Consider the following 27,312-nt stretch of genomic DNA (forward strand, 5'->3'; position numbering starts at 1 on the left):
CCATTTATTATACACTATTTTCTGTAATCTTCACTCTAACCCTACTGTATAAATACTACTATTTCTTCCAAGGTAGCAGTATTCAAGTGTCTGTGTCTTTCCAAATCTAAGCTTTTGCCTTAACCACAAAGCTTTCAAGACAGCTAAGAGAAGAGGAGTTGGAAGCACAACTCCCTGGGGCCCCCAGACCTCTGGTTTATGGAAGCCAAGAGCCTGGCTCTCAGTTCTGGGGTCACTGGGAAGAGGTGGGCCCAGGAGAGGAGACTCTTCTCCAGCCTCCTGGGACCCATCTCCCTGCTGTCTCCACCCTATTCCAGCCTCACCGTCTGCTTTTGGTTCTTTATCAGCCACCTCCTTATTGCCCCAGGCGCTTACCCAGGTTACTTCCTCTGCCTCCAGAGCCCACGGCTGCACTGTAATATCCTCCCCTCAAGGTCACCTTCACTGACCCTTCAGGCAGTCAGGTCTCCTCCACAAGACCTACCACAACTACCATGGGGTAACTGTTAGCATCATTACATATGTAAGGCCTGTTCCCCTATCAACCGAAAGTTCCAAGAAGTCTAGGGTCTGGTTTGTCTCCTTTTCCACCATAATGCCCGGCATCTAACAGTGACTGACACTTAATGAGTTTCTCAATAAATATTTGCTGAATGAATTGGGAGTTTGAGAAGCTGAAGAGGTTCTGGGGAATTATCCAGAATATGTAAACAAGGTCTCCTGAAGAGAACTTCCTTTGTTCCTCTTAGAGGGATGGGGAGATGATATTCACCCCCAATCATAAAATCTATATCCAGAAAAGTTGCAAAGGTGTTAAGACTGCTATCATTTTTATGAAACGTCAGTATGCTCTTGGCCAAAAACTGGAAACCCAGAAAAAATGAGAAGAGCTGACATATTTGGCACCATGTTTGTAGCTGAATTTTTCTCCTCTCGTATCCTTTAACATAATCTTCCCATTAGATAAACATTAATGTTTAGGCATGATAATAGCATTATGATTATATTAAGAGGGAAGCTTTAGCTTTTAGAGAAACACACTAAAACTATAACATCTGGGGTAGAGGGTGGAGGAATGGGTTGGGTGTAGACGGGGCAGGACTGACTGTGGGTTCAGGGCGGTCATCTGGATGAAGGGTCCAGTATTCCTTCCACGATTCAGTCTCCTTTTGTTTATGTTTGAAATTCTCCCTCATTAAAAGTATTTTTAAAAAACTTCTTTATAATACTGCTTGGTATTTTAAAAAACATGCAAGGCCTATGAGAAGCAGGAAACAAGACTAGGTAAAATCATCTTCAAAACAAAAGCCCTAATAAATGCACAGAATGAAAAAGTTATTGCCAAAGGAGGGAAGAGGAAACCACAACTGAAAAGGCATCCCAAATCCTCTGTGCAAAGAAGCAGAATGGACACCAGGCATCACTGGTGAACTATATGGAGAATCTCTCAATGAAACTGTCAGGGGATGTACTCCTGGCTTAGAATTTAGCTGCAGGCTCATGCTATGGCTGTTTTCCCTAAAGATATACTTGCAGCAAGTGCCTTAGAAAAGAAAACTTATAGAAAATAAGGCAGCCTACATGCCTGCTGTCAGGGCTTTACTGCTCTTGGAGAGCTGGGGTATGAATCCAGTGGTAAAGGACCAAATTTTTTAAACCCTAAATCATAATATAGGATCTTTTTTTTTTTTTTTTTTGGTCTGTTGTCTGTTGTCTTTTCGGGGCTGAGCCCGAGGCACATGGTGGTTCCCAGGCTAGGGGTCGGATCAGAGCTGTAGCTGCCGACCTACACCACAGCCACAGCAACGCCAGATCCAAGCCCTGTCTGCAACCTGCACCACAGCTCATGGCAATGCCGGATCCTTAACCCACTGAGTGAGGCCAGGTATTGAACCCGCATCCTCATGGATACTAGTTGGGTTCGTTAACCACTGAGCCACGACGGGAACTCCCAGCATATAGGATCTTACAAGGAGAAGCTCCACAGGGGCAGTGACTGCTACAGCCCCCATACTCCACATCAATAGATGCATAATTAGATGTTCAGTGAGAACTTTTTGAAGGGGAGAAGAAAGAGGGTTTATTTGGGATTGTGTTTGTGCCAGAATATTTTAATTATGTGGTTATTCATCCTAGACATTGACCTGTAAAGAAAAAAAATAAAATCCCACAGTTAAAGACGGGCTCTCAGAGAATAAATAATACCAGAAACACAGTTTAACATAAATCCAAGCTGAGGTTGGTTGACCGCCACAGCCAGCCCCTGACCCCAGAGGCCAGGACAGGCAGCCGGACTTGTGACATAGACGGACTGTGACATAGACAGACTGTAACACGACCTGAGTCACTTGAAAACTAGAAGCCAAATTATTTCCAAAACTTGGTGCATTGAGCCTCTTCATCCAGCCAGAGGGCAGCAGCTGACCTGGGCACTCTGAGTACTGAGCCTCTGGGCATCCTGTTGTCTTGAAGGCGGAAGAGGTCACTCTGAGGAATGTGCTCTGACCTGTCTGACCTGTGTATCCATCTCAGCAAATTATGGTTCCTGGTCATTACTCACACTTGACATTGGTTTGCCCGAATGCGACGAAAATGAACACCATGGCCTGAGCGACAACTAGGGAGGGGGTGGACAGCCTGCCCCTCAGAGAAAGGGGGACCTTTAGCTTATTACGATATTTATTATTTCTGTCTCCCAGAGTGCATAGAGACCACTTCCTAAATAAACTCATGCTTGGACAAAGACGGATCACTTTGAACGCTTAAAGATGAGAAGGGAAAGAAAACCTCTAGCCAAGCAGAAATCCCAAAGAGAATGCATTTCGAATGATAGGATCCTGATAATAATAACTTTTCAAAGATATTACTCTATACTCCTAAGCAGACAGCAGCTGCTTGGGCCTAAAAACCCCAGCAACAAAGAGAAGGGTATCTTGGAGGCTGGGGGCGGGGGGTTGCATCAGGATTTTCTTTTCTGGAACCCAGCGGTAATAGAACACATCTTAAGTAAGTGACCTTGCCTGATACTGCAGGCTTTTCTTTTTTTCAGGGTTTTTTTTTTTTTTTTTTTGGTCTTTTTAGGACTGTACCCAGGCATATGGAGGCTCCCAGACTAGGGGTCTAATGAGAGCTATAGCTGCTGGCCTACGCCAGAGCCACAGCAACGCGGGATCCGAGAGCATCTGCGACCTACACCACAGCTCATGGCAACACCAGAGCCTTAACCCACTGAGAGAGGCCAGGGATTGAACCCACATCCTCGTGGTTCCTAGTCGGATTCGTATCCAGCAGACTTTTCTGATAGGAAAAAGCAGGCAAGTTGACACAACCGTGACAACAGCCGAGGCACAGACCCGAGCTAGAACGGCAAATCTGCCACCAGCTGTGTGTCCTGTGCAAGTGACTTACTTCGCTGTATTTCAGAGTCCTGAATGGTCAAATTGGAATAATTCCATCCACCGCAGAAGCTTGTGCTAGAAATACACAGAACAATGTACATAAATCACCTAGTGCCCTGCTGGACTCACTTGCAGATACTAATAGATTCTGTTCTTTGTTGTGGTGTCTGTATTTCTGAGTATCTCATTTCATAGTAAATTTTCCACTCCTGTCTGCGTGCTTCTGCCTGTCTGTCCATCTCTCTCCTCTTGGGTCTTCTTGCTGGTCTCATCACAGTCATCAGATTGACTGTGGCAGGGAAGTGCTCACCCCCAAAGCAGCCTTGGTTTCTTTTCATGAGGAAGCAATCACAAAGGCTCAGGAGGTTAGAAAAACGGAAGAGTTGTGTTGTCAGCCGTTTTGTAAACAATCTCCCAGCCCCTCCTCAGTGTCTGACGAAGCTGGGGCGGGGGAGACACTGCTGGACAGCCAACATGGCACAGACCTTATTTTAAACCACAACCACGGCACTTTCACTGTTCTGCAAATGACACCATCACATATATTTGCTTAAATAAAGAGCTCCACAGGTAAAGAAATTTTGAAACCTTCTGGATCCGGGCTAACACTTTCATTTGCTAGAAGAGGAACCTGAGGCCCCTGGAGATGCTATGAGTGACCTGACACTACGGCAGGTGGTCAGGCAGTCAGGAGGAGAACCCAGGCCTCTTCAGTCCTCTGGGGGCTGCCATCTCTGAGAGGCAGAGTCCTGCAGGCTATGGCCAGGGTGGCCCCAGCCCCATGTGAATCATGGCAACACACTCCCTCACCTGGCAACAGCCCATGATGTTGTATAAACAGTCACACCAAGGAGGAGAACTTAGCAGGCTTATTCATCTGGGACTTTTAAGGGAAAGAGGACTATAAAACTGAAGGGCAAGGGCTTCCTCCTTTTAACCATTTCACTGGGCTAGGAAAGCTCTTGACTTTTCCTACATATCCACACTCTCCTTCACTCAGGTTTCTCCCAGGTCTAGAGAGAAACAACTTCTTCAAAAACACGAGTCACTAAAGGGCCTCTCTGACAGTGAGATATTAATAGCTATTTAAAATATTACCGACTCCAAACTGCTTCGTCAGTTTGGGAAAACTTCCCCATCACACAGACCCACAATCAGCAGAGCCCAGATCATAGTCTCTAAAATTCAGCTATATAATGAGACCCTGATCCCCCATGATAAAAGTGTAAATGGACAGGAATATGAAGACAGAAATTCAAAAAGCCCTTTGAAAATGAGAGGGGGTTAATTTTAACATTATCTGCCACCAATTTTAAAGTTCAACAATTAAATAAACATATCAATTCTGCAACATGAAATTTGTGTCCACAAACCAAAGAGCATTTTCTCTCCCATATAATTAATGATTTTTAAGTGCCCAGAGAAAAGTCCATAACTAACTCATCTGAGTTATTAGTACAATTTAAGGTGATACTATTCCCCAAAGAAAGATATCATGGGTTGAATGTGTCCAGCAAATCAACAGAATGTTGGCGTCCTAATTAAAAATATCTCAGAATTTGGCCTTATTTGGAGACAGGGTCAAGTTAAGAGGTCATGAGTGCAAGACCAAATCTGATATGACTAGTGTCCTTATAAAAAGAGGGAAATTTGGATCCGCACACACACACACAGGGTGAACACCATGTGAAGGCAAAGTGATGCAGCCACAGCCAAGGATGGCAGAGCTGCCGGAAGCCCACAGAGGCCAGGAAGGAGTCCCGCCTGGAGAGGGTTGAGCCCTGCTGATACCTGGACCTCAGATCTCCAGCCTCCAAAACTGTGACACAATCAACTTCTGTTGCCCAGCCAGCTGGTGGTCCATTTTTATGGCAGCCCAAGGTAATGAAAACAAACCTGCAGCATCATAATCCACGGACACTCACCAAGTGCTGTGTGCAAGGCAGAGAGTGAGGCTCTGCAAGACACCAGACCCCTCCTTCTCAGGTGTGTGTATATAGGTACAGGCTGTACACAGATTTTGCAGGAATGTGTATGCAGTCACACGTGGAGTTCTTCGCAGCAGATGGCTAGGGGCCAAGGGAGAGGAGGCCTGGGTATCCTATGGTTCAAGAAGGATGATCTACTGCCCTGTCCAAGAAGGTCTCGAGGACATGGGCCTTTAGTAGGGCCATAAAGGACAGGAAGATGTGGATAAACCGCGAAGTGGCCAGGGAGAGACTGGCACAGGCTAGACACTGAGCAAAGCTTTGGAGGAGGAAGTTGATGTCAGGGGGTTGGAAGATAATAAGTAAACCTGTCTGATGAGGGCAGACCAACCCGAAACAAAAAGGAGGTATTACTGAGTTGGCTTTGGATGGGCTGAGGGGTCAGGTCACCCAAGAGGAACTAGCCGACAGGGTCTGTGTCCTGCAGCCCAGCCAGTGGTGCCACAGTGGAACCAATTCGAACTACCAATATGTTGGTGTTTATTTTCTTATAACCGGATACAGCTATTTTCTTTGAAAGGAGAAAAATCATCTCATCATCTACCCTTTGCTGTCGTTCGCTATCTCACCTCAGAGGGCCAAGGCCCAGGACTGAATGTCTCAGGTAGGTTGTTCAAGGAAGAGGGTTCCAGTAGAAACAGATCATCCTAGACAGGGCAGAGCTGGGCTCTAAGAGGGAAGGAGGAAAGGGCCCTGCCTCCCGACTCCTGCCCCTCAAATCCTCGCAGGCCCTGCTCACATTCCCCTTCACACCCTGCCTCATTTCCAAGAGGACCCCAATCAGGGTTCCTGGAAGCACATGACTCTGGGGGAAAAACACGTGAGGAGCAAACATTGGAAAAGATAGTCGTTCTCACTGGTTATCAGCAAAAGGGCATGTGAGCTGTGTGTGATGCTTTTCTCCGATAGGGTCAGAACATTTTCTAAATGAGTGTGCTTGTGTTCCCCTCAAGCCTAGAACTTTCTGGTTATATCTGTGCACATAAATGATCCAGATTTCAAACTCGTAAATACTAAAATAATGGCACTACAGCAATGAAAGATCTGTATTCCGTACATGAAAGTAACACCAGGGGAGTTCCTGATGCGGCTCAGTGGAAACAAATCTGAGTAGGATCCATGAGGATGCAGGTTCGATCCCTGGCATCACTCAGTGGGTGAAGGATCCAGCGTTGCTGTGAGCTGTGGTGTAGATTGCAGATGCAGCTCAGATCTGGCGTTGCTGTGGCTGTGGCGTAGGCCGGTGGCTAAAGCTCTGATTAGACCCCTAACCTGGGAACCTCCATATGCCAAGGGTGCGGCCCTAAAAAGACAACAACAACAACAAAAAAAAGTAATACCAGGTTGAGAACACCCAACAACACCAGCACAGCCACCAGCATGGCCAGGGCTCAGGAGAGCACAGCTGATGTGTGGAGTGAGCATCCTGCCCTGACAGGCCAAGCTGTGCACGGAGGAGTTCTCTAAGGTGAGGCCTGCTCAGAGAGAGGAGGCTACGCCTGGGTGCACTGGCAGAGGGTTACTCAGAGGAGGACATGGTGACACCGGAAAAGACACGGCAGGAACAGCCTGAGAGGGAGGAAGAGATGCGGGGTGAGCAGTTTCAGGAATGAGAGTGACTCCAGGAGAGACAAGGGGAGAAAAGCAAAGAAGCAGGACCACTGCATTTGACAGTCAGGGGGAAGTGATGTGGCCTTTAGTCACTTTAGTCATCGCCTCTCTAATCCATATTACAGGCCAGATGCTGTGGTGGGGCCCTGGCATTTATTAGCTCATTTACTCTTTGCAACCAGGCTTTCATGGGCCCCTTGAAAAAAGAAGAAAGGAGTAGCTGAGGGGCCAGAAGCCTCCCACATCCACCCCCAGGTCCCACAACTCCAGAGATAGACACTGCCCCTGTTGTAAATGTCCCCCAAACTCACTGTCACGAAGCTGGCAACCCAGACCACCTGCTGTACCCTTCCATCCCTCCCCTGTGAGTAATTCCACTTTCTGATGATCTGGGGCCAGCAGACAGAACAAGGGCTGAGCTGGCAGTGGTGTCTATGGATGGCCAGCTGCCCCATGGCATCCTCAGGTCCTTGAAAGACACAAAGCATCTTCCACGACTGTGAAAAAGAAGAAGGCCAGCCCTTCCCTTGGCCGGCTGCCATTCCAACATGGTCCTGGAAACCCTCTGAGAAGCTTCACTTTATCAGCAGCCCACAGGGCCACTTAAAACTCCTACATCTGAGTGAGCTCTAATCCCCCAACCCTGCACACTGCAGGCCCTCTGAAGGAACCAAAGGCACCTCACTGGTGTTCTTGGCATCTGGCAGTTTCTTGGGCTGTGTGGGATATCACAGGGAGGGGCAGCCACACTGAAAGCACATCAGGGGAGCTGGCAATCCCCAGGGCCTCCTCGCTGGTGCCTGCCTCTGGCTCCCAGTGACCCAAGATCAGGCACGCGGCCAGGATTTGGTGACGGAATCACCCAGAACAGCCTCATAGTTACAACCAGGACCTTCAAGGGCTGCCACCACCCAAAGGACTTCAGTTCAAGGACTTTGGTTCCGGGGAAACAGCCAGCCCTGCCCTCCTCCCCTCTACCCTAGTTCTTCTGCAGTGAGTCACTGATGCATCAGAGTCAGGCACTCAGGCCACACATCTGGTCCGCCCTGTGTTTCTGCCCTGAGCTCCTGGAGTTCTCAGGCAGGAGGGTGCAGAGAGGCAGAGATGCAGAGGACTTTGGTCCCCACCAGCACCACTTTCACCTGCATTACAGGTGAGGGCTCAGGATGATATTTTGAACTACAAGAACAAGGGTCTAATTGCTTTTGAAAGTTTGAAAAGCACTGTTCAAGATCACTAGGCAAATGAGTATGTAACGTGGTTATCAAGACACACTGCCTCTTTCTTCTGGAATGCTTGATTGTTTTTTGTTTTGTTTCGTTTTGTTTTGTTTTTTGGCTGCAGCTATGGCATGTAAAGTTCCCAGGCAGGAACTGAAGCCACACCATAGCAGTGACTCGAGTCACAGCAGTGACAACACCAGATCCTTAACCCGCTGTGCCACCAGAATCAACTCCTAGACCTGATTCTTCTTGAGCAGTGACGTGTCCTCTGTGCCTCCCAGCACCCACTGCCCCCAGGTCCACACCCAGAAACCCCTCACAAACATCTTCCCAGGCGTGCAGTTCTAACTCCAGCAGACCGACGTCCCCCTGCTTCCCCCACATATGGGGCCCTTGCCCTGACACTCGCCCCAGCTTCTGTTCCAAAATGTGCTCCTCTTGATCCCCCATGTGCTAAGCTGCCCGTGGGCCTCTGGACAGAGCCCAGGCCCACTTCCCTGACCCATCCAACGGTTCTGAAAGGATGGACAGGAAGGGGATCAGTGAGGGCAGAAGCGGACCCCTTCCCCCAGCAACACAAGTCCCACTCAATCCTAGTCATCTGCAGGCGTCCAGAAGCCGAAACCGGACCACCACTCTCACTCTCTTCTTGGTTAGGAGCTTTAACCCTCAAACTTTGTTTTGGAGAATATTCAAGGCTACATCGAAGCTGAGAGAAGAGTTAAACTACATAACCAATGGTACCATTATCACAACTAAGAAAGTGTCATTATTCAATACTATCTAATACATGGGTTCATAGTCAAAACTATAATTATTCCAATATATCTTTTATAGACATTTTTGGATCCAGGATTTAATCAAGCTTCATTCATTATATTTGACAGAAAATTCCTCTAGTCTCTTATCTCCAACAGATTCTAACATTTTTAGTCACATTGAATTTATCAAGGGATTCCGGCTAATTTTTGTAGATAGTCCCACCTTTTGGATATTTCTGTTTCTTTATGACTAGATTCAGTTAAACAAGTTTGGCATGAATAGTACAGGTCATACTGTTGACTTTTTAACTCAGATCAAAAGTCACATACTATCAGGCTACCCCACTAGTGATGAATTGGATCACTTGGTAGAACTACCACCCACCATGTGGTGGCTGTACCTTTAGATTCAGTGGTGATCAGTGAATGACCGCTCTGAGACCACATGAACATACTGGTCCACAGTAATCTTTCACCAACTAGTTTTTGTATTCAGTGTATTTTTTGCACTCCCACGACACAGTGAGGTACCCAGGCCAGAGGCTGAACCCTTATCACAGCAGTGACCATGGCAGGTCCTTAACCCACAGTGCCACCAGGAGACTCTAGTTTTTGCATTTATTGATGAGCTGATCTGGAGGTTACAAAACAGAGTTGTTGTTGTTGTTGTTTTTTCTTTTAGGGCCGCATCTGCGGCATATGGAAGTTCCCAGGCTAGGGGTTGAACTAGAACTGCAGCTGCCAGCCTACATCACAGCCACAGTGACACAGGATCTGAGCCACATCTGCAACCTACAGTGCAGCTCATGGCAACACCAGATCCCTAACCCACAGAGGGATGCTAGGCTGAAACCCACATCCTCAAGGTTACTAGTCAGGCTTGTTACTGCTGAGCTACAATGGGAACTAAACAGAGATTTTTTAAATTGATTAGCTGATGTTATATAAAGAAGAGTTTTCCCTTTTTATAAGCTCTCAGTTTCTCTATTACTATAAACTCATTAGGGTTTTTTTTAATTATTCAATGTGTCATAATTCATCCTTGTGATTAATTCTTTATGATGCTGAAACTGTTCCCTTTTTACCAGTGAGAGCCCTTCCAAACTGGGTTCTGGGTCCTTTGATAGCGTCTGCTGTCCATGTCCCCAGAGTCCTTCTTACACTTCTGGATCCTAACATTTGAATGATCACGTCATTTTTGTTTATTTATACATCTGTCGCACCTGAAAACCTGTGAGTACCTCTAAAGCAAGGCCAAGGGCAGACTTATCTGCATGGCCCAGCACATAGCATGCAGCTGGCACAAAAATGCCCTCCTCCGCCCTGCAGCGGGTACCCCTGACGTGGCTCTTCCTCTCCCAGCAGCCCCTCCACCCCCTGAGCTGGGCCTCACAATGGCCCTTTGACTCAGCTGGATGGTGCTCTTTCAGGAAAAACATGTTCCCTGCCACAGCACCTGTCACTAAAGCCAGTCCCCCTACAGCTTCGAGTCAGCACAGAGCCAGTATTCACCACACAGTGGAGCCGGGGCAGGAGGCAGCGGAGCCAGCTGGGCAGAGTGGCCTGACTTTGGGAAGATGGCAGATGGAGGCCAGGTCTGGAGGCCCCTCATCACACAGCTGTTGACCTGCAGGCTCCGAGAACAGCCTGGAGAGAGGACGCCAGGGGAAAGGGTTAAAATAAGAGGATGAAGACGAGGATGGGTCAGGCTTTGCCTCAGAGATGGCTTACTTGCTCTTTTCTTTCCAGCTTCTTTTCACTAGGCTCAGACACCGGACTCTCCGGGGGGACAGTCAACCGCAGTCTGCAGACATTTGCCTGGAAGGGACCAGAGGAGAGGCTGGTTAGGAACCTGTGTTTGGGGCAGGAGGAACCGGAGCACCTGATGCTTCTCAGAGCCACTTCCCCCACTTAACAGCGGGAATGAGGGTACCCACCCCACAGGGGACTCTGGGTCAAGACCAGCCTTTGCCTGGCCCATCACAGGCACCACCACCTCGCTGCTTATGTTTTATGTTTTCCTTGTTTAGGAAACTACTAAACAGTTTCAGAATTCAAACATTTTTATGAGTTCCACTGGTGGTGCTTCAGTAAGGAACCCTATTAGTATCCATGAAGATGCGGGTTCGATCCCTGGCCTCTCTCAGTGGATTAAGGATCTGGCATTGCCGTGAGCTGAGGTGTATGTCACAGATGCAGCTAGGATCTGGTGTTGCTATGGCTATGGTGTAGGCTGGCAGCTACATCTCTGATTCAACCCCTAACCAGGGAACTTCCATATACCGCGCATATGGCCCTAAAAAGACAAAAAACCTTTTTTAAATGGTTCATGTTCCATTATAGCACTGAATGATCTTATTTCACATTCATAGGCCAAAATACAGTTGAGGGGTAGAGGCCCTATTACGCTCAGTGATTATGAGGTGCAAGCGTGCTTTCTACTTAACTATATATTGGATTTTCCTATAATAGACATGTACATGTTTAATCACAATTTTTTAAAGTCTATATACCTAGGTTCACAGTAACATTATTCACAATAGCCAAAAGGTGGACACATCCCAAATGTCCATCAATAGATGAATGGATCAATAAAATGTGGTATATACACAGAAGAGAATATTATACACCTGTAGAAAGGAAGAAAATTCTGACACACTCTGCAACATGGATGACCCTTGAGGACATTATGCTAAGTGAAATAAGGCAGTCACAAAAAGACAAATCCTAAAGGGTTCCACTTTCATGAGGGCCTAGAGCAGTCAGATTCATAGAGAGCAGAATGGTGGTTGCCAGGGACTATTATTCTTTAATGGGTAAAGAGTTTCTGTTTGAAAAGATGAAACAGTTCTGGAGATGGATAGTGGTGGTGGCTGCACAACAATGATGAGGTACTTAATGTCCCATGATGTTTATTTCACCCTATTGTCACAGCCTGGTCCTACCATGACATTTTCCAGAAAGAAGTGATCCTGACATTAAAACACAAAACAAAGCCAGAGAGCCAAAGCAGCACACAGCGCACCCAGTCCACAGCCACATGCATGGATGAGAGAGCTGATTGTCCTTATTACGGGCTGAATTGTGTCCCCCTAAAATTTACATGTTGAAGTCCTAGTATCTCAGAATGTGACTTGATTTGAAAACAGGGTCTTTACAGAGGTTACAGAAGTTAACATGACGTTGTTAGGGCAGGTCCTAATCCAAAAGGACTGGTGAACTTACGTAAAGGGGAAACCGGGAGACAGACTTGCACACCAGGAGAAGACCACCTGAGTATGCCAAGGAGAAGGGCCTGGAGCAGATCCTTCCCACCCAGCCCTCAGAAGGAACCCATCCTGCTGACGCCTTGATTGTGGACTTCCAGCCTCCAGAACTGTGAGGTAATACCTTTCTGTTGTGTAAGTCACCTGGTTTGTGGTACTTTTGGACAGCAACCCTAGCCAACTAATACATACCCTCAACCTGGTTTGTAGGGTCACGGATCTGCACCACTCCACAGGGCAGCCCCTGAGCAAAAGTACCCTGCATCCAAGAAGCCCAGGGTTGGATATGATATGATTGTAACAGACCTTTGAGGTGCAACCTGCCAACCCTCACCCAACAATGTACCTGGCAGGTGGATGCCCAGGCTGAGGGTAACACTGTCTATGTCCAGGTGAGAGCCCATTTGGGACACGTGTTAGCTCTTCCCTGCACACCACTGCCTCCCTCTGAGACACCCCATGCTGCTACCTGACACCTCTAATTTCCTGATAATGAACTTAAAAGTTATTCCTCAGAACTCCTACCTGATGGATGCAGGGTACCCTTGGGGACTGCAGCGGAGCTCCCTTTACTCTTAACAGGCCTGAACCTCCCTTCCTCTGCACTAAACAACCCCAGCTCTTTCAGACACATGATTTGGTTTCAAGATCCTTCTCCATCCTCATGCTCCTCTGGGCAAGCTCTAACCCCAGGGACCCCAGGGTGAGATATAGCCTGACCCCCAGGCTATCATTCCCTCTTACGTGGCCAATTTTTCACCAAACCTTCAAAACTCATGGCCAGTCACGTTGGGAGAAACCAAGCCATTCCAGCAGGTAGCTCTCTTAGTGGACAAGCAACAGCTCTAATGTGAACCCAAATACCTCCAGAAAAAGGGAACCCTTGGAATTCTGGCAACTTGGACTGGTTGAAACCAGCTGACACCTGCACAAATACCAAAGTGTAACTCATGCCAGGCAGGTAATCCAAGTCTGTGATACTCAATAATCTTTTCTGATAGGCAGGCTCTGATCCACAGCATAATCTTGCAGAGAAAAGGAAGTGCTTTTCTCCTGCATCACATCCCATCACACACACACCTACACAGGTGCACACATGCACATACACAGGTTCCAACACCTACTAGGCTATGTTGAGTATAAGCAAGCCATTTGACTGCTCTGAATCTCAAGGGTAAAATGCAGGTAAAGGAAGATGCCTGGCATACAGTAAGCTTCTATCAGTGTTAAATATTCTCATTATATCTAGTTATTATCATCATCCTACAAGCTCCAAAATGATATAAGCTTACTTGGCTTCCAGGCTCTGCTTTCTATGATAACAATAATTTGCTCAACAGATCTAGTGGGTATTAGTACTGCAAGCCACAGCTTTTTTAGGCTGACTTCTCTAGAGGGGTAACTCCTATTGGCAATAATTTTCAAAATAAACTAAAAAACTGAAGAAAAGACTAGGCTAGAAGGGACCTCAGGGGCCCAATCACTCAAAAATGAGAAGTCCCCTCCCCCTGACTGAGACATTTCTTTATTTGTCCACTTAGAACCTTGATATTCCTCAACATACTTCCTGCAGGTCTCCCTAAGCCATGTGTACCTATGGCATACAAACCACAGGATAAAGAGGGTGCATTTCTCTAAGTTATCACCAATTTTACCTGGTGGTGGATAAAAATGAATTAAAATAAAATGAAGTGTAAAATAAACATCTGATTTCAAAGCTCTCAGGCAGGTGCAGCTCCCAGGCCCTGTGCAGTGTTTGCTTTTGTCATTTGAAGTGGGACTTCCCAGTGTGGCTCAGTAGAAAAGAATCTGACTGGTATCTATGAGGACGCATGTTCAATCCCTGGCCTCACTCAGTGGTTTAAGGATCCAGCGTTGCTGTGAGCTGTGGTGTAGGTCGAAGACATAGCTCAGATCCCGTGTTGCTGTGGCACAGGCCAGTGGCTACAGCTCCAATTCAACTCCAAGCCTGGGAACCTCCATATGCCGTGGGTGTGGCCCTAAACACACACACACACACACGCACACACACAAACAAGCAAAAACAAAAAAAAATAGAAGTGCTTTTACGGAAACATTAAGGCTTGCACTCTGTAATCAGTGCTGGCCCACTGAGGGATCGACTGTACAGGTGCAATTTAAACACAGCTTGAAACAGGAAGAGACACTTCCTAATAAGATGGCCAAACGTCCTGTCACGTGGGGAAAAAAAAAAAAGGTGCTGGGGGAAAAGATAATCCCATTTCTGTTTTTTAAATGCATTATCATTTGTATAGATTTGTGGGGGGAAAAATGTCTTTATGGAAACACAACCAGCTGCTGGTGGTCACAGTAGTGGCGGTGATCTCTGGAAAGCGGGATTTCTGCCATGTTTGCACCTGTTCTAAGTATGCGTATATTTTTTAATGAAAAATCATAGTAATAATAAAGATTGAGAGAGGCAGTATCAGAAAGAGAAAGAGAAAGAGAGATAAGCCCTTCCTAGACCTATACAACAGCTTCAGGAACAGCAAAGAGAATATCCCAAAGATCTAAAAGCACTCTGAATTTCTTAACAGAAGCACTAAATAACCCCTGAATGCACCAACTAGGTTGTTCTAGTAAAGTGTACCTCCCTTTAGTCATTCCCTTTCAAGATTTTTCCCATGGGAAAATCTCCCACTGAATAAGATGAAGACAGTGTCACTTTATCTCTCGGAACATTGCATGATGTTGACCTTCATCATGGTTTCCTGATAGTCAGATACACAATACCCAGAGCAGCCTGGGCTGCACAGGACCTGAGAGGCAGGTAAGGTACTTTATTCCCAAGGGTTCCATCAGCAGCTGGCTCAGCCTCGTGTTCTGAGAGTTAAGAAGAGCTGAATCTCACCCTGAACATTAGTGCTCAACCAGCTGCCCTACCCATACAAGTGAGGGTCCCTCCCAGTGGATCAAATGCAGCAAGATGGACTTAAACTATTTCATCACTCAGTTACCAAGCACCCACTACTTATAAAATACTTTTAAGGGCTATGAGGGTACCAATAAGGAAAAGAAACAGCCCACACCCCCAAGGGCTCATAAGCCAGAAACATATCCACATAAGGTAATCAAGAGCACTTGCTGGAACCAAAACAATACCTGGAGGCAGGGTAGCTTGTGGTTAAGGCATAATGGAACTGTACTTCCTGGGTTCCAACTTTGGTTCTGACACCAACTAGTGATGAAACCTCTGGAAAGCTACTTCATCTTTTTTGCTTCCATTAACTTAGTTGTAAAATAGAGCTAATAATACTGTAGAATCATTCTCTTGGGCTTGTGGCAAGGATTAAATACACTCATATGTATAAAATGCTTGGAACAATTTCTGGCACATGTTAGGCATTCTGTAAGCTGTCTTTTTTACCCTGGGAATATAGGAAAGGAGAACAATCATTGTAACTCGAGGTGGGTGTACATGGGAAGGTGCCAAGAGATGCTATTTGAGCTGGGTATAGAAGGACGGAAAGGACTCTCTTGGGTCAGTGAGCTGGGAGAATCCACCCTCAAAATAACAAAAGACAATTTCCAGGCAAGGCATTCGTCCCAGGCTGGCCAGAGATATAGATATTGGCATGTTCTTAAAATGGTAAATGGGCCTGCAGCCTGAGTAATCCCTGGGAGAGGAAATGGGCAAAGAGGCAAAGGCCAAATTCTAACAGTCTACAAGTGCCTGATGAAGAAGCAAGGTCTCTAACAGAAGATGGAGAGCCACTTACATTTCTGAAGGAGGAGTTCCCGTCACCCAACTAGTATCCACGAGGATAAGGGTTCGATCCCTTTCTCAGTGGGTCGGGGACCCAGCATTGCCATGAGCTTTGGTGTAGGTCACAGGCTCAGCTCTCTCTGATCCTGCATTGCTGTGGCTTTGGCTGTTACTGTGGCGTAAGCCGGCAGCTGCAGCTCCAATTCACATCCTAGCCTGGGAATGTTCATATGCTGCAGATGCAGCCCTAAAAAGACATATATACATACATACAAACATAAATTTCTGGAGGAAGGGACTAACACTCAAATCTGAGTTCAGTGATTCAATAGCAATTAGTGAGTACCTCCTATTATGTTCCACACACTACCTCATGGACTCAATGGAGAAAAATAAGGCTTCCAAGCAAGCTTCGCACCTTAATTGCTTATGTAGCCCTTATAGAGCTCAGCATAGCAAGAACACACAATAGGCCCTTGCTCGGTTAAGGTCCATATGGGTTTCTTTTTAGGCTGAACTAAAACACAGTAAGGAGAATGCACCTCAAACTCCCCAGGGAGCCTTCTGCTTTCTTCAAACCAAGCCCTGCATGAGGGACAGCAAGGGAGGGGCAGCTAGCATTTAAGCCTCCTCCACAAGATAGACAACCAAGCCCTGTCTGCAATCAGGGCACCTGGGAGCTAAGCCGGGCCTCTGGGGACTTGCTTCTGACCCCCTTTGTGCTGGCAGAGGGCTGGTCTCCATCTAGGGGGGACTCTGACATCCATGTCCCATCACGTCCTCAGTTCTGGTACCTGGACTCACCCAAGGGAAAACTGTCCATCTCCAAAAGAAAGGGATGGAGAAGACAACACAGGGAGGTGCCAGGTTTGCTCCTCGGCTTACAAGCATGGATTTCCCTAAGGAAATGAGCCAAGCACATTTACATCTCCCTCAGGCCTGGTCCACTTCATGACTGTGGGTCCCTGGCAGCTCCACCTAACAACAGAAGGTGTGGCTGCTATGGCTGTGGCTGGGAGGTTGGACACCATGGTCCCTCTGCTCAGCACAAGCATAAAATCTCTGGGGCACACAGGTGGAACAGGGCCTGCCTGTCTGGAGTAGGCCTCTTAGCTCGGCCATGGCCCTGAACATACGGGCCTGCTTATCTACATCAGGGTGGGGCAAATGTTTTCTATAAAGGGCCAGACAGTACACACTGAGGTTTTGTGGGCCCTATAAAAACCATTCTTAGCTCAGAGGGTACAAAGTAGGCTGAGGGCCAGATCTGATCTTAGGGTCTGCAGCTTGCCAACCCCTGATCTATACCCTTGGAGACTTCTTCCAGGTGGTGTCAAGTGTCCTGGAACCCCCTTTGCTGTGTCAGGGCTGACTCCAGATAAAATTCACAAAGAGGAGGATGGCGACTTCTCCTTTCTGCTCTAGCTGGCTCTTCTGGACCAGGCTCGCAATGTGCCCTGAATGCCAGGACCCAGAGGGAAAACCCAGGTAATGAATGTACACAAAGACACCAGTGTGGCCTGGCTGTTAGGCCTTCCCCGCCCCACCCCCAGGCCACCGCCCCCCTTCCACAAGGCTAAAGGGACCTTCCAGAATACAGCCCCAGAGCTGTCTTCATCTCTAAGAAAGCTGTCTAGGAGAGCAACCCTGGAAAGGGGTAGTTTTGATCCTTGGCCACACATTTAAATCACCCAGGGGGAGCTTCCTAAACAATCATCACATCAACAGGTTCTCATTTACGTGATCTGGGGTGGGGCCTGGGCGGAGGCATTTTAAGCGTCTTGGTTTTCCTGTGTCATCAGAGTTGAGAACCCCTGACTTCACTGAAGCAGTGACACTCCGACAGTGCAACAGGATGAAGCAACTGGAATACTTGGAAGCCTTCCCAGAGCTGTCAGCCGCCTCACCTGGGCCAGCGCTCCCACCCGCGGGGCACCTGCTTCCTGCCCAGGTGGGCCAGAGGGCATGAGCCGGCTTCAGCCCCAGCTTCTCTTCCTGTTTTCCTGTTTGCCAGCTCAAGTCTACGTGTGGCTCCTTTAGGACTCTGGTGACACTCTTCTTTTTAAGCACCTATGACACCAGGCCTGGGGAGGGAGGGTACCCAAACTCTCGCCTTAGTAGTTAGTTAATCACAAGTACAAGCAGTGATGGGGTGCACAGGCTTCTAGGGGACACATAAAAGGGGGGCTTGGGGCAGGCTCTCTGGGAGGAGCTGACTCATCAGAGGAGAAGCATGAAAAATGGCAGAGGTGAGGAAAGGCATCAAAAGTGTGGAAAACAGCAAGTACCCGGGAATACATGGAAAGAGCATGCATGAGGAGGGGGACTGGGAGGTCAAGGCCAGATCAGAAGGGCCTGGGTGCTAAACAAAAGGTTTATACTTGTTCTCAGCAGTACTGAAGGGGCCCTTGAAGCAGAGGAGTTGCGTGACTGGATTTGCATTCACTCTGGCCTTAAAGGACAAAAAAGAGGCACCAGTGTGACTGACACTTCCGGAAATGTCACTCATCTAAGGAAGGAAAGAGGTGATTACCTCTGTGTTACTCTTTCGTGTGCTGGGGAATGCGGGACCAACCAGTTTTAGGCTGAGAGATGGCTGTGTGAAAGAAAAGTGAAACATTTCACCATGGTCTCTAGCTGGTTGGCCCTGGATCCACAGCTCCCTGCCCTCAATTCTACAATTTTTGAGGCTGACTTGAAAAGGTGTCCTCAGTGAGCAGAAGTTCAGTGGGAATACCAGCCTCCAAGTTTTGGGTTTCCTTTAGGACCCCCAGAACTCAGGTCCCTTCATCCTACCTCCCATACAGAAAGATCACTGAACAGAGAGGTTGGGACATCTTTCCTGAGCCTACGACTCTCACTTTTTTTTTTTTTTTTGTAATGGCCAAATCCACGGCATATAAAAGTTCCAGGCCAGGGACTGAACCTGAGCTGAAGCAGCAACTTTAACACCAGAGCTGTGGCAATGCTGGATCCTTTTTTCTTTTTTGGCCACCCCATGGTGTATGGAGTTCCTGGGCCAGGAATCAGTTCTGAGCTGTAGTTGTGACCTAAGCCACAGCTGCGGCAACACGAGATCCTTAACCCACTGTGCTGGGCCGGGGATTGAACCTGCATCCCAGCACTCCCAAGATGTCGCCAATCCTGCTGCGCCACAGCAAGGACTCCAACTCTCACTTTTTGTTGGCAAAGGCTTTCTGGCTAAACCCTGGGGACGCCAGGATTCCAAAATCCCTCAAATGGGCCTTTCAGGGGCTGGCTCAGGAGGGCTGGGGGAGGGGGGAGCCAGTCTGTTTTCTGGGTACACTGGGCCCCCTGCCCACCCCCTCCCTGGGGGAAGCTGCAGCCAGCTTCCTTCCACCAGACACAGAGGTCCCACAATGCCCTGTGTCCCTTCCTCAGAGCCCCATAGGGCGACACAGAAGTTACGCACACAGATGTTTCTGCGAAAGGAAAAGGAAGTGAAGTAAACACCTGTGTGACCCATTCACTAGCCGGCTAAGGAGAATTCTTTATTTAAAGCCAATCAGACAGAAACGGGACCCAGGAGAGTAGAAGTAATGACTGGCAGGCCCATTCCAGTTTTTAACACAGGAAACATTTGCCAAATACAAAGAAATATGGGCAAGAACACTGTGCTGGGGGAAACCCTTGGCAAATTTATCACCTTACACCACCCTCACTGAACAGCTTAAGAAGAATTATTTGGCTTCGCAAAGCAACAGGTGCCCTCTCCCCACCCCAAAGCATACAACCTGGCCATACCACTGACCTTCCATTGCAAAGTCTCATTTGGTGCAATTAATGGCGTTGACGAAATTCCTTTCAAAATCATGAAGCAATGTCAATATTTTTAAAAATGTTTTCTCCCATTCTCCAAGGTCATCAATCTGTCTATGGTTATTCTCCAGCCAATTTATCTTCCTGCTGTTGCCATAGATAAAACTATTTTTAGTGCACAACTGGTTGGAAGGCAGATTTTTTTTTTTTTAATTTTACAACCCCTGCTGGTTGGCATCCATAAAGGCCTCTCAGAGCTTTGTTTATCAGCTGACAGAAATTACTCTCCCACCTGTTTTTTTTTTTCCTTGAGAGAATTCAGATAAGGAGGAAGTGCAAATTGTAGGTGGCAGCTATTGAACGAATAACTAGTGACAGTCTAGTCTGGACACACCACCCTGGGCAGCTGACTCAGAGAACTCCCTGCTCAGTGTCAGCTGTCACCTCCATTTCTGGTTGGCTTGAATGTCTGGCCCAACACATCCTGGTTCTTCTGCAGTCCCTAATTTGGTAAGCTCTTTGGATGAAACAGAAATGTTATTTTAATGGCTAACGTGTTTTTTTTTTTTTTCAAGACCATCAATTGTCCAATATCAGAGAAGAAAGACAAAACAATACAGAGTTTATTAAAAAAAAACTTTTAACTCCAGGAACACTTTTTCACTTTTCACTTGTTTGGCCTTGAAGTCTTACTTTCAAGACATCCTGTTCTTGTTTTTTAAAAAAATTAAGTGTTCTGCCCTAAAGAGGTCCCATATGCCTTTGTCATACAATATATGCCACAAGTTCCCTTAGAAGGATGATCTTTCCTTTTTCTCAGCATCCCAATGACATCAATTGCCCTACAAATTACCACTCACCCTGCAAGACTAAACTCAAATGTCTCCTGCAGGGGGAGGTCTTCCTACGATGCTTTGAGAACCTTTCCTTTTAGCTTTCATATAACATTGTCGACACTCACTGTTACAACCATCACTTTGTATGACGGTAGTCTGTGACAATGTTTGCCCCCACAGGTAGAGTGGACCCCAATACCTAACCCCACATCGCAAAGATCTACAGATGTTTTTTAATGTATCAATCAAAGACCACAATTCCCCCCTGTGCTACACACTTATAAACACAGTACTTGCACCACTTGAAAATCATGAGCAGAGTTGGAAATCATTAAGGGACCCCTGAAACCCTTACATGTCTTCTTTCCAGAACAAATATCTGTGTGCTCAGAGCAACCCTTCATAGTCTAATTCAGGGCACTGAGCCCTCCAGTCCAAAGTATTTCAGTTGTCTTATTCAAAAGGCAAAGCCTTCTCAATAGTATGTTTATGGTGCCAGACACCACAGCACGTTCAACCAAAGAAATACCTGAAAGTAAGTATTTGAGGAAAAAAAAAAAACTTCAGAAAGTTTATTTACTATACCCATCACATCTGGATCCACCCATATCACTCCAGCCACCGTACTAGTGCCCTGCTCTGAAGAGGGATCTAGAGAATTTCATGCAGTCTACACAATCTGGTCCCACACATGACCCTGTCCAGGCTCAGGGGTAGCTTTTGAGTGACTTCATTCTTTCTCAATTGCAATTACGTTCCCACCGAGAAGGATTTCCATAGAACAAAGGCAAATACTCATCTTGATGTAAGGCTGGGACTGCGCTTGGAAACCCACCTGGACCTAATGGCGATATAGCTTTACGAAGCTAATGACTGGACAACCAGACTTCTGTCAAGCCTGAGTGTCTGGGGTACACACGTGCCAACATCTGAACCTATCACTTGGCCCACACCCAAGAGTAACACAGTGTCTTTCTCCTAGAGCTAAAGAAAGACAGCTCTGAAGGTGACTGCTAGTCACCTGGTTGAGATACATAAAATCAAACAAGCACATCTACAAGACTAGAGAACAGACAGGAGTACCAAAGGGAGCCATGGCTTGGACTCAACCACCTGTTTAGCTAAACCCCAGGGAACTAGAATTAGAGAAGTTTCAACCCCAAAAAAGAGGCACCCAAATGATAAGTACCAAATATCATAATGAATGGATGAACCAAAAAGGGCACGAATCAAGGCCCTGGTGGTGTACTCTGGAGGCATGGATCCTGGAAGAAATATGAAACGGGAAAGATGCAACCTGGATGTAGTTAGCATTTCTTTCACAGAGCATCTGGAGAGGTGAGAAAAGATGCAACAAAGATAGCAAAGAAACAGCTAAAGCACTTCCAAAGGGCAACCTCCTTGGAGATGCGTTCCCCTTGCTTTCTAAACTCTGCCTACGGCTGCAAATACTTAAATCAGAAAGAAGAAAGCTGTTTGCATAAATCCAAGTCCCACATCTGGGCTCCTAGGTGGCCAGCTGCTAATCTCTACTTTGTAAAATGAAGCCTATCTTGGTTAAGCCCAGTCCATAGCAGTGTTACTCTACATCAGTGGGGGAAAGTGGCTCTTTTTTTTTCCGTTGTGGGAAGGAGGAAAGTGTTGGTATTAAAGACATTCATTACCTTTGAGTCTCAAGATAGGAACGACGCAGAAATGTTCCCCTTGCTTTTTAAACTGGTGCCACCAATACACTTGACTTGACAGAGGAGACAGGAAGGGAGAGGAAATCTCTGGGAATTCCAGAAAGTCCCCTAAACGTTTCGAACGAGTGGGGCCACTCCAGGCAGAGAAAAGAAGGGGCTCCTCTGGAGTTGGGGCAGGACCTAAAGTTGAGTCGGGTAGGGTATCATGGCCAAGGGCCGGGTTCCCCTGTGTCTTCATCCCCAGACCCCGACAAACTGGAGGCCTGGATGGGGAAGCGGGACAGCGGTGGCTCCCAATCCCAGCTACTCACCCTTCTGCTGGGCGCCCCTGGCGTCCTGGAGCCGCCGCCTGAGAACAGAGTGACTGTGGACGTGGAGCGCAGCATCCCGCAGCAGCGCTGGTGGCGGCTTGGTGTGCGCTTCTCCCGGGTGGAATAAACCCGCTGGCCCGCCCAGCTGCAGGAGGGGAGGGTGGGAGCGACGCAGGCCTTTAGCTCCAGGCGGGGGCGGGGCGGGGGCGGGGCAGGGGGCCGGGCCGGGGGAGGAGCCGGGGCGGGCCAGTTCACTTGCCGGACCCGTCAGGCTGCATTTTCTTCCTCCCAGGGCGCAGACCTGGCCAAAGTTGGCTGGCAACTACCCTCCACGGTTCTGTGCCCTCCTGGCGTCAATCTTGGAGCAGAAGGAGCCCTGAACCTCCTGGACCCCAAGTTCTTTCTACAGCCTGTGGTGTCAAGGTCCACCGGCCCCCGTTTATCCTCACAATTCTCAGCCACCCGTCTCCACCCCTAGCTGCCCCAAGAGGCTGTGGGATCGCTGGGGACTCACCCCATGTCATTCACTCAGTATTTATTGAGTGCTTATCATGTATCCCTCCCAGCAGCCAACACAATGGACTGGCTCCTGTCCTATGGAGTTTGCAATCTGGTGGGGATACCGAGAGCTGGCAGGTGGAAGTGCTTTGGTAGAAGTGATACACATGGGAGCTCACAACGCAGCCTTGGGAGTTAGCCTGTGTAGGAAAAGTCCTCCCAGAGGAGGTGATGACTGACCTAAGACCTGAAATACAAGTGGAAGCAGGCCAGGCATAGAGTGTTCATCAAAACTGCTCATATTTATTCAGTGGTTAGTGTGACTCCAGCTAGCAAGTTCTTTGCATGTATCACCTCATTTAATCCTCACAACTACAGTTTGAGGTAGGCACTATTATTATGCTGTATCCCCATTCTGCAAATGAGGACATTGACTCACCAAGAGATTATGTAAGACAGCAGGGGCCCCACTGGCTGGAAAGTGGCAAAGCTGCAAACCTCACAGTATGACCCTAATGCCTTGCTTATCTGCTCTGCTGCCCCCTAGCGAAGGGAGGAGGGAATTCCAGGCCAAAAGAATTGGCACTTGCAAAGACGGTGAAAGGTTTGATGCAATTTTAGAGACTGAAAATACCACAGTGCAAGAGGCAGATGGTAGACAAGCAACAGAAGGCCCTGGGCCAGATCATGAAGAACCTGGTGTGCCTAGCTGAAGGGTTTGGCCTTTATCCTGAAGATATATGTTTCTTAGAAGTGGAAGACAATTTCTCTATAATCATCCTTCAAAGCTCCAACACTGCCTCCCTACCAAGCCCTCCAGAGCTCTCCTGTTCTAAACACTTACACTCATGAATCTTGCGGCTCTTTGAGACCATGTGTTCTGTTAGAGTCATCTATGCATGTGTCCGTTCCTTTCCCCTAGAGTGAGCATCTTGAGGGCAAAGGACCGGCCTCACCCTTCTCTGAATCCCCAGTGTGGCACCCACACAGAAGATACTCAAGAAATGCTGCTGAACAGAATTCCAAATGATCCTAGGAGATTTTCTCCTTCTGCAGATGGGGAAACTGAGGCCAGCATAAATGTGACTTTACATAAGTCACACAGCCTGTGCTTTACCATCTCTGTCATCACCACCACTCCAGCTATGTTTGTATTCTAAGTGTTCCATATGCCTTTTCCCGTCAAATTCTCACCATGACCCCCAAAGTGGTTACTGCTATCATCCTCAATTTGCAAATGAAAAAACTGAGGCCTGGGGGTATTATGTTAATTGGTGGATAGCTGGGACTAGACCTCTAGTTTTCTAACTCCAGGTCTACTGCTTTTTTACTAAACCCTTCCTGCATCCTCCCATCCACTCCCTCTTCTAAACAGAGGTCCTTCATGAGAGGTCTCTTCCTACCCTATTTCCATGCAGCCCCCTATTCTTGGGAGAGTTTTATGAGCCTGAAAGATGGGTCTGCCTCTCAATAAAAAGTGGTAAAAATCTGGCTATTGAAGCTTACATGGGTGTAATATACCTGCATGGTTATCTCAGTAGAAAAAGGCTAATAATTATTGTTGTTATGTTGTCTTAAGGAGAAAGGAAATGGGCTGCTGTTGTTCAGAAAGAGTCAAAATAACCTGGCATCATCAATGTTTCTGTTATGGCAACAACCCAATGATCACTCAAGACGGAGCCAGGGCTTGAGAGGAAGGGTGGGTCATGGATTCATTTCTCCTCTGTCTCCCCATGTCTTTTCTATGTTATCAATACTTTTCTCACTCTATTATGGTTCATTGCAAAAGCAGCAGACTACATAATCAGCTTGTGAACTCTTGGTGGGAACTGGATCTTGTTTACACCCTGCCTGCCCAGTACCTGGAACAGTAATTGGCAAATTCTAAGTGCACAATAAATATTGAATAACTGAATAAATATTATTAGAGAGCAATACTTCAACTCACTCATGGTCAAGCAAAACTAAAACTAAGGTCCTTGCTAACCCAGAGTCTTAGGTGACAGTCTCCAAGCAGTTTGCCAGCTGAAGCAGCCAGAGCCTCACAATTGTTCCAGCCAGGAGGATCCCCCAAACTGGCTGTCACTAAGGGCTGCAGGTGGTGTGGGCGGTCAGATGCCAGGCTCTGGCTCATGTCACGGCCCCTCGGCCCCTCCATGTCAGGCCAACACCTAAGGAACTGCAAGAGAGAGGGGAGTGGGGAGCCCCCAGAAAGTGGGAAAGAAGGAGAAGAGGCAGGGATTGAGAAGCCAATAATGAGGTGGATCTAGCACAGAAAGAAAACAGTCAAAATGAAATCATAGTCTATGAACTGTGACTTCTATGAAAAGTTCTGGGAGAAGAAGATAAAAAGGAGGGATTGATTCTTTTTGAAAGAGGGGTCAAAGGCCAAGCATGTCCACTCCAGTCAAAAGCCCTCCTGGTCTAGAGAACTGAGAGAGGGAGAAGGTGGAGGTGGGGGGACAAGGGTGCGATTCTGGTGTGGATGGCCACCCAGCCCCCTTTCAGCATGGCCCTGGTCCACTCTGGGGCCACCCTGAGCACTGGTGATGGAGCAGTGCCACTATTAGGGCTGAAAGGAACAGACGCTATGACATAGCTCCCTTAGCTGCCACCTGTTCCTACTCACAGCAATAGCCACATATTCCTAAAAGCTGTCCTAAATTTCTCTGCTGAAGCACAAGCCCATGGGAAATTCTAGAGGTCCATAACGACACCTTTCATTTTTTAAATCAATCACCTCCTTCTCCCATCCCAGCTCCTAGACTTCCCTCTCTTACCTTCCAACCTCCGCTTTTTCATTTGTCCATTCTGCTCTTTGTAGAACCCCTCCAAGCTATCAGCATCTTTAGTTGAGGGGCTTATCATGAAACATACTCCTCCAGCAAATTTCTGAGTAACAAAGACAAATCATTATTTCTTAACAGAAACAATCAGGAATTGAATCACAGAGGAGGTGAGCCCAATATCAGCAGGCTTGCTGATATTTTGTGCCCTCTTCATTCTTACGACTCTGAAGCTTCCCCTTTTTTTCCCCTTCCATTCAGCTGTCACAACCTCCCTAAGCCTTGGCATAGTCCAGCTCTGAGTGTCAAATAGAGGGCAAACTTTCACAAAAGAAAAAGGACACATTTCCAATCCAAAGACAAGGGTATTGAATTACCAAGTCCCTTGGATAAAGTAGAAATGAGAAACAGTCCATATTCACCGGGTGTCTGAGAAGCAGAGAACAGAGCCTAGAGATAAGGAAAGCAGACTGAAAGGAACCCAATAGTCCAGCCGAGTCATCCAGGTCCACAGAATTTATAAACATGGGGATTGGAATCTTCCGCTGGCCCACTCTGGGGAATACAACTCACTGAAAATAATCTTGTGCTCACTAGCTAACTTGTGGACAAATGCACAACTGGCAGGCTAATAATAAGCCAAATCAATGAACAAATATGTACCAAGTACATACTATGTACCAGGCACTGGGGACACAGAGAGGAGTAAGAGAGGCCCCTCCTTTCTGGGAGCTCAATCAGTTTGCAAAGAGAGATGGGAACTTACCAAAGTAAAATGAGAGCTAACACTTACACAGCCCTGACTGTGTGCAAAGGCTTAAGATATACTGTCTCTTTTAACCTGCCCAGCAATTCAGTGAGGAAGGTGCTATTTTGTCCCCTATTTTGCTGATGAGGAAATCCCATCACAGGGAGGTGAAGTGACTTGCTCATGGCATCAGTGTAAGCGGTAGAGCTGAGCTTTAGTCACAAGCAAGATGGCTGGAGTCTATGTGCTTGACAGCTCACCTTCTCTACTGGGAGAGGAGCCAGACTTGAGGCACGTCCAAAGTGCTGTAGGAGGCAGAGGACAAGGGACTCCAAGCTGCTGCTGCTGGAGAGAGCAGGAAAGCTTCCCTGGGAAGGGGGCACGGGAGCTGACCCCGCAGAATGAGGAGGAAAAGTCAGGGCATTCTGGCGGGCAGAGGAACAGTGAGGTCAGACGTTCTGGGAAATGCGTTTTGGCCTCTTTAGCTTGGACCTCAAAACAGGAGGGAGACACCATAGGCTGGGGTTAGACTGCAAAGGGCCTTGAGAATCCATCTGCAGCTGATTGGGAGCTGGTGAAGGTTTGCAAGCAGGGCAGTGACAGGAAAGGCAGCAGAAAGAAAGGGACAGATGGAGGGCAGAGACTGCAGGTCGAATGCTTCGGGGTCCACGAAAATTGCACTGATAAGAGATAT

At 47.4% G+C, this 27,312-nt stretch overlaps 1 protein-coding gene across 2 annotated transcripts in view; it reads right to left on the reverse strand.

The window, feature by feature from the left end:
• MYZAP (myocardial zonula adherens protein) overlaps positions 1–22,749 on the reverse strand; it is a 98,413-nt gene extending 75,664 nt beyond the window's left edge. Inside the window, exons 1-2 of one of the 2 annotated variants that reach the window (XM_047766261.1) lie at positions 22,587–22,748; positions 10,713–10,799 (exon numbers count right to left, since the gene is read on the reverse strand). In XM_047766261.1, the coding sequence (XP_047622217.1) occupies positions 10,713–10,799; positions 22,587–22,661 (162 nt within the window). In that variant the 5' untranslated portion in view covers positions 22,662–22,748. Of the gene's footprint in view, positions 1–10,712; positions 10,800–22,586 lie in introns of both variants that reach the window. The other variant, XM_047766262.1, reaches the window with a different exon arrangement.
• Positions 22,750–27,312: the final 4,563 nt, after the last annotated feature.

This window comes from Phacochoerus africanus, chromosome 2 (assembly GCF_016906955.1).
Source record: "Phacochoerus africanus isolate WHEZ1 chromosome 2, ROS_Pafr_v1, whole genome shotgun sequence".
In the NCBI taxonomy this organism is placed as follows: Eukaryota; Metazoa; Chordata; class Mammalia; order Artiodactyla; family Suidae; genus Phacochoerus; species Phacochoerus africanus.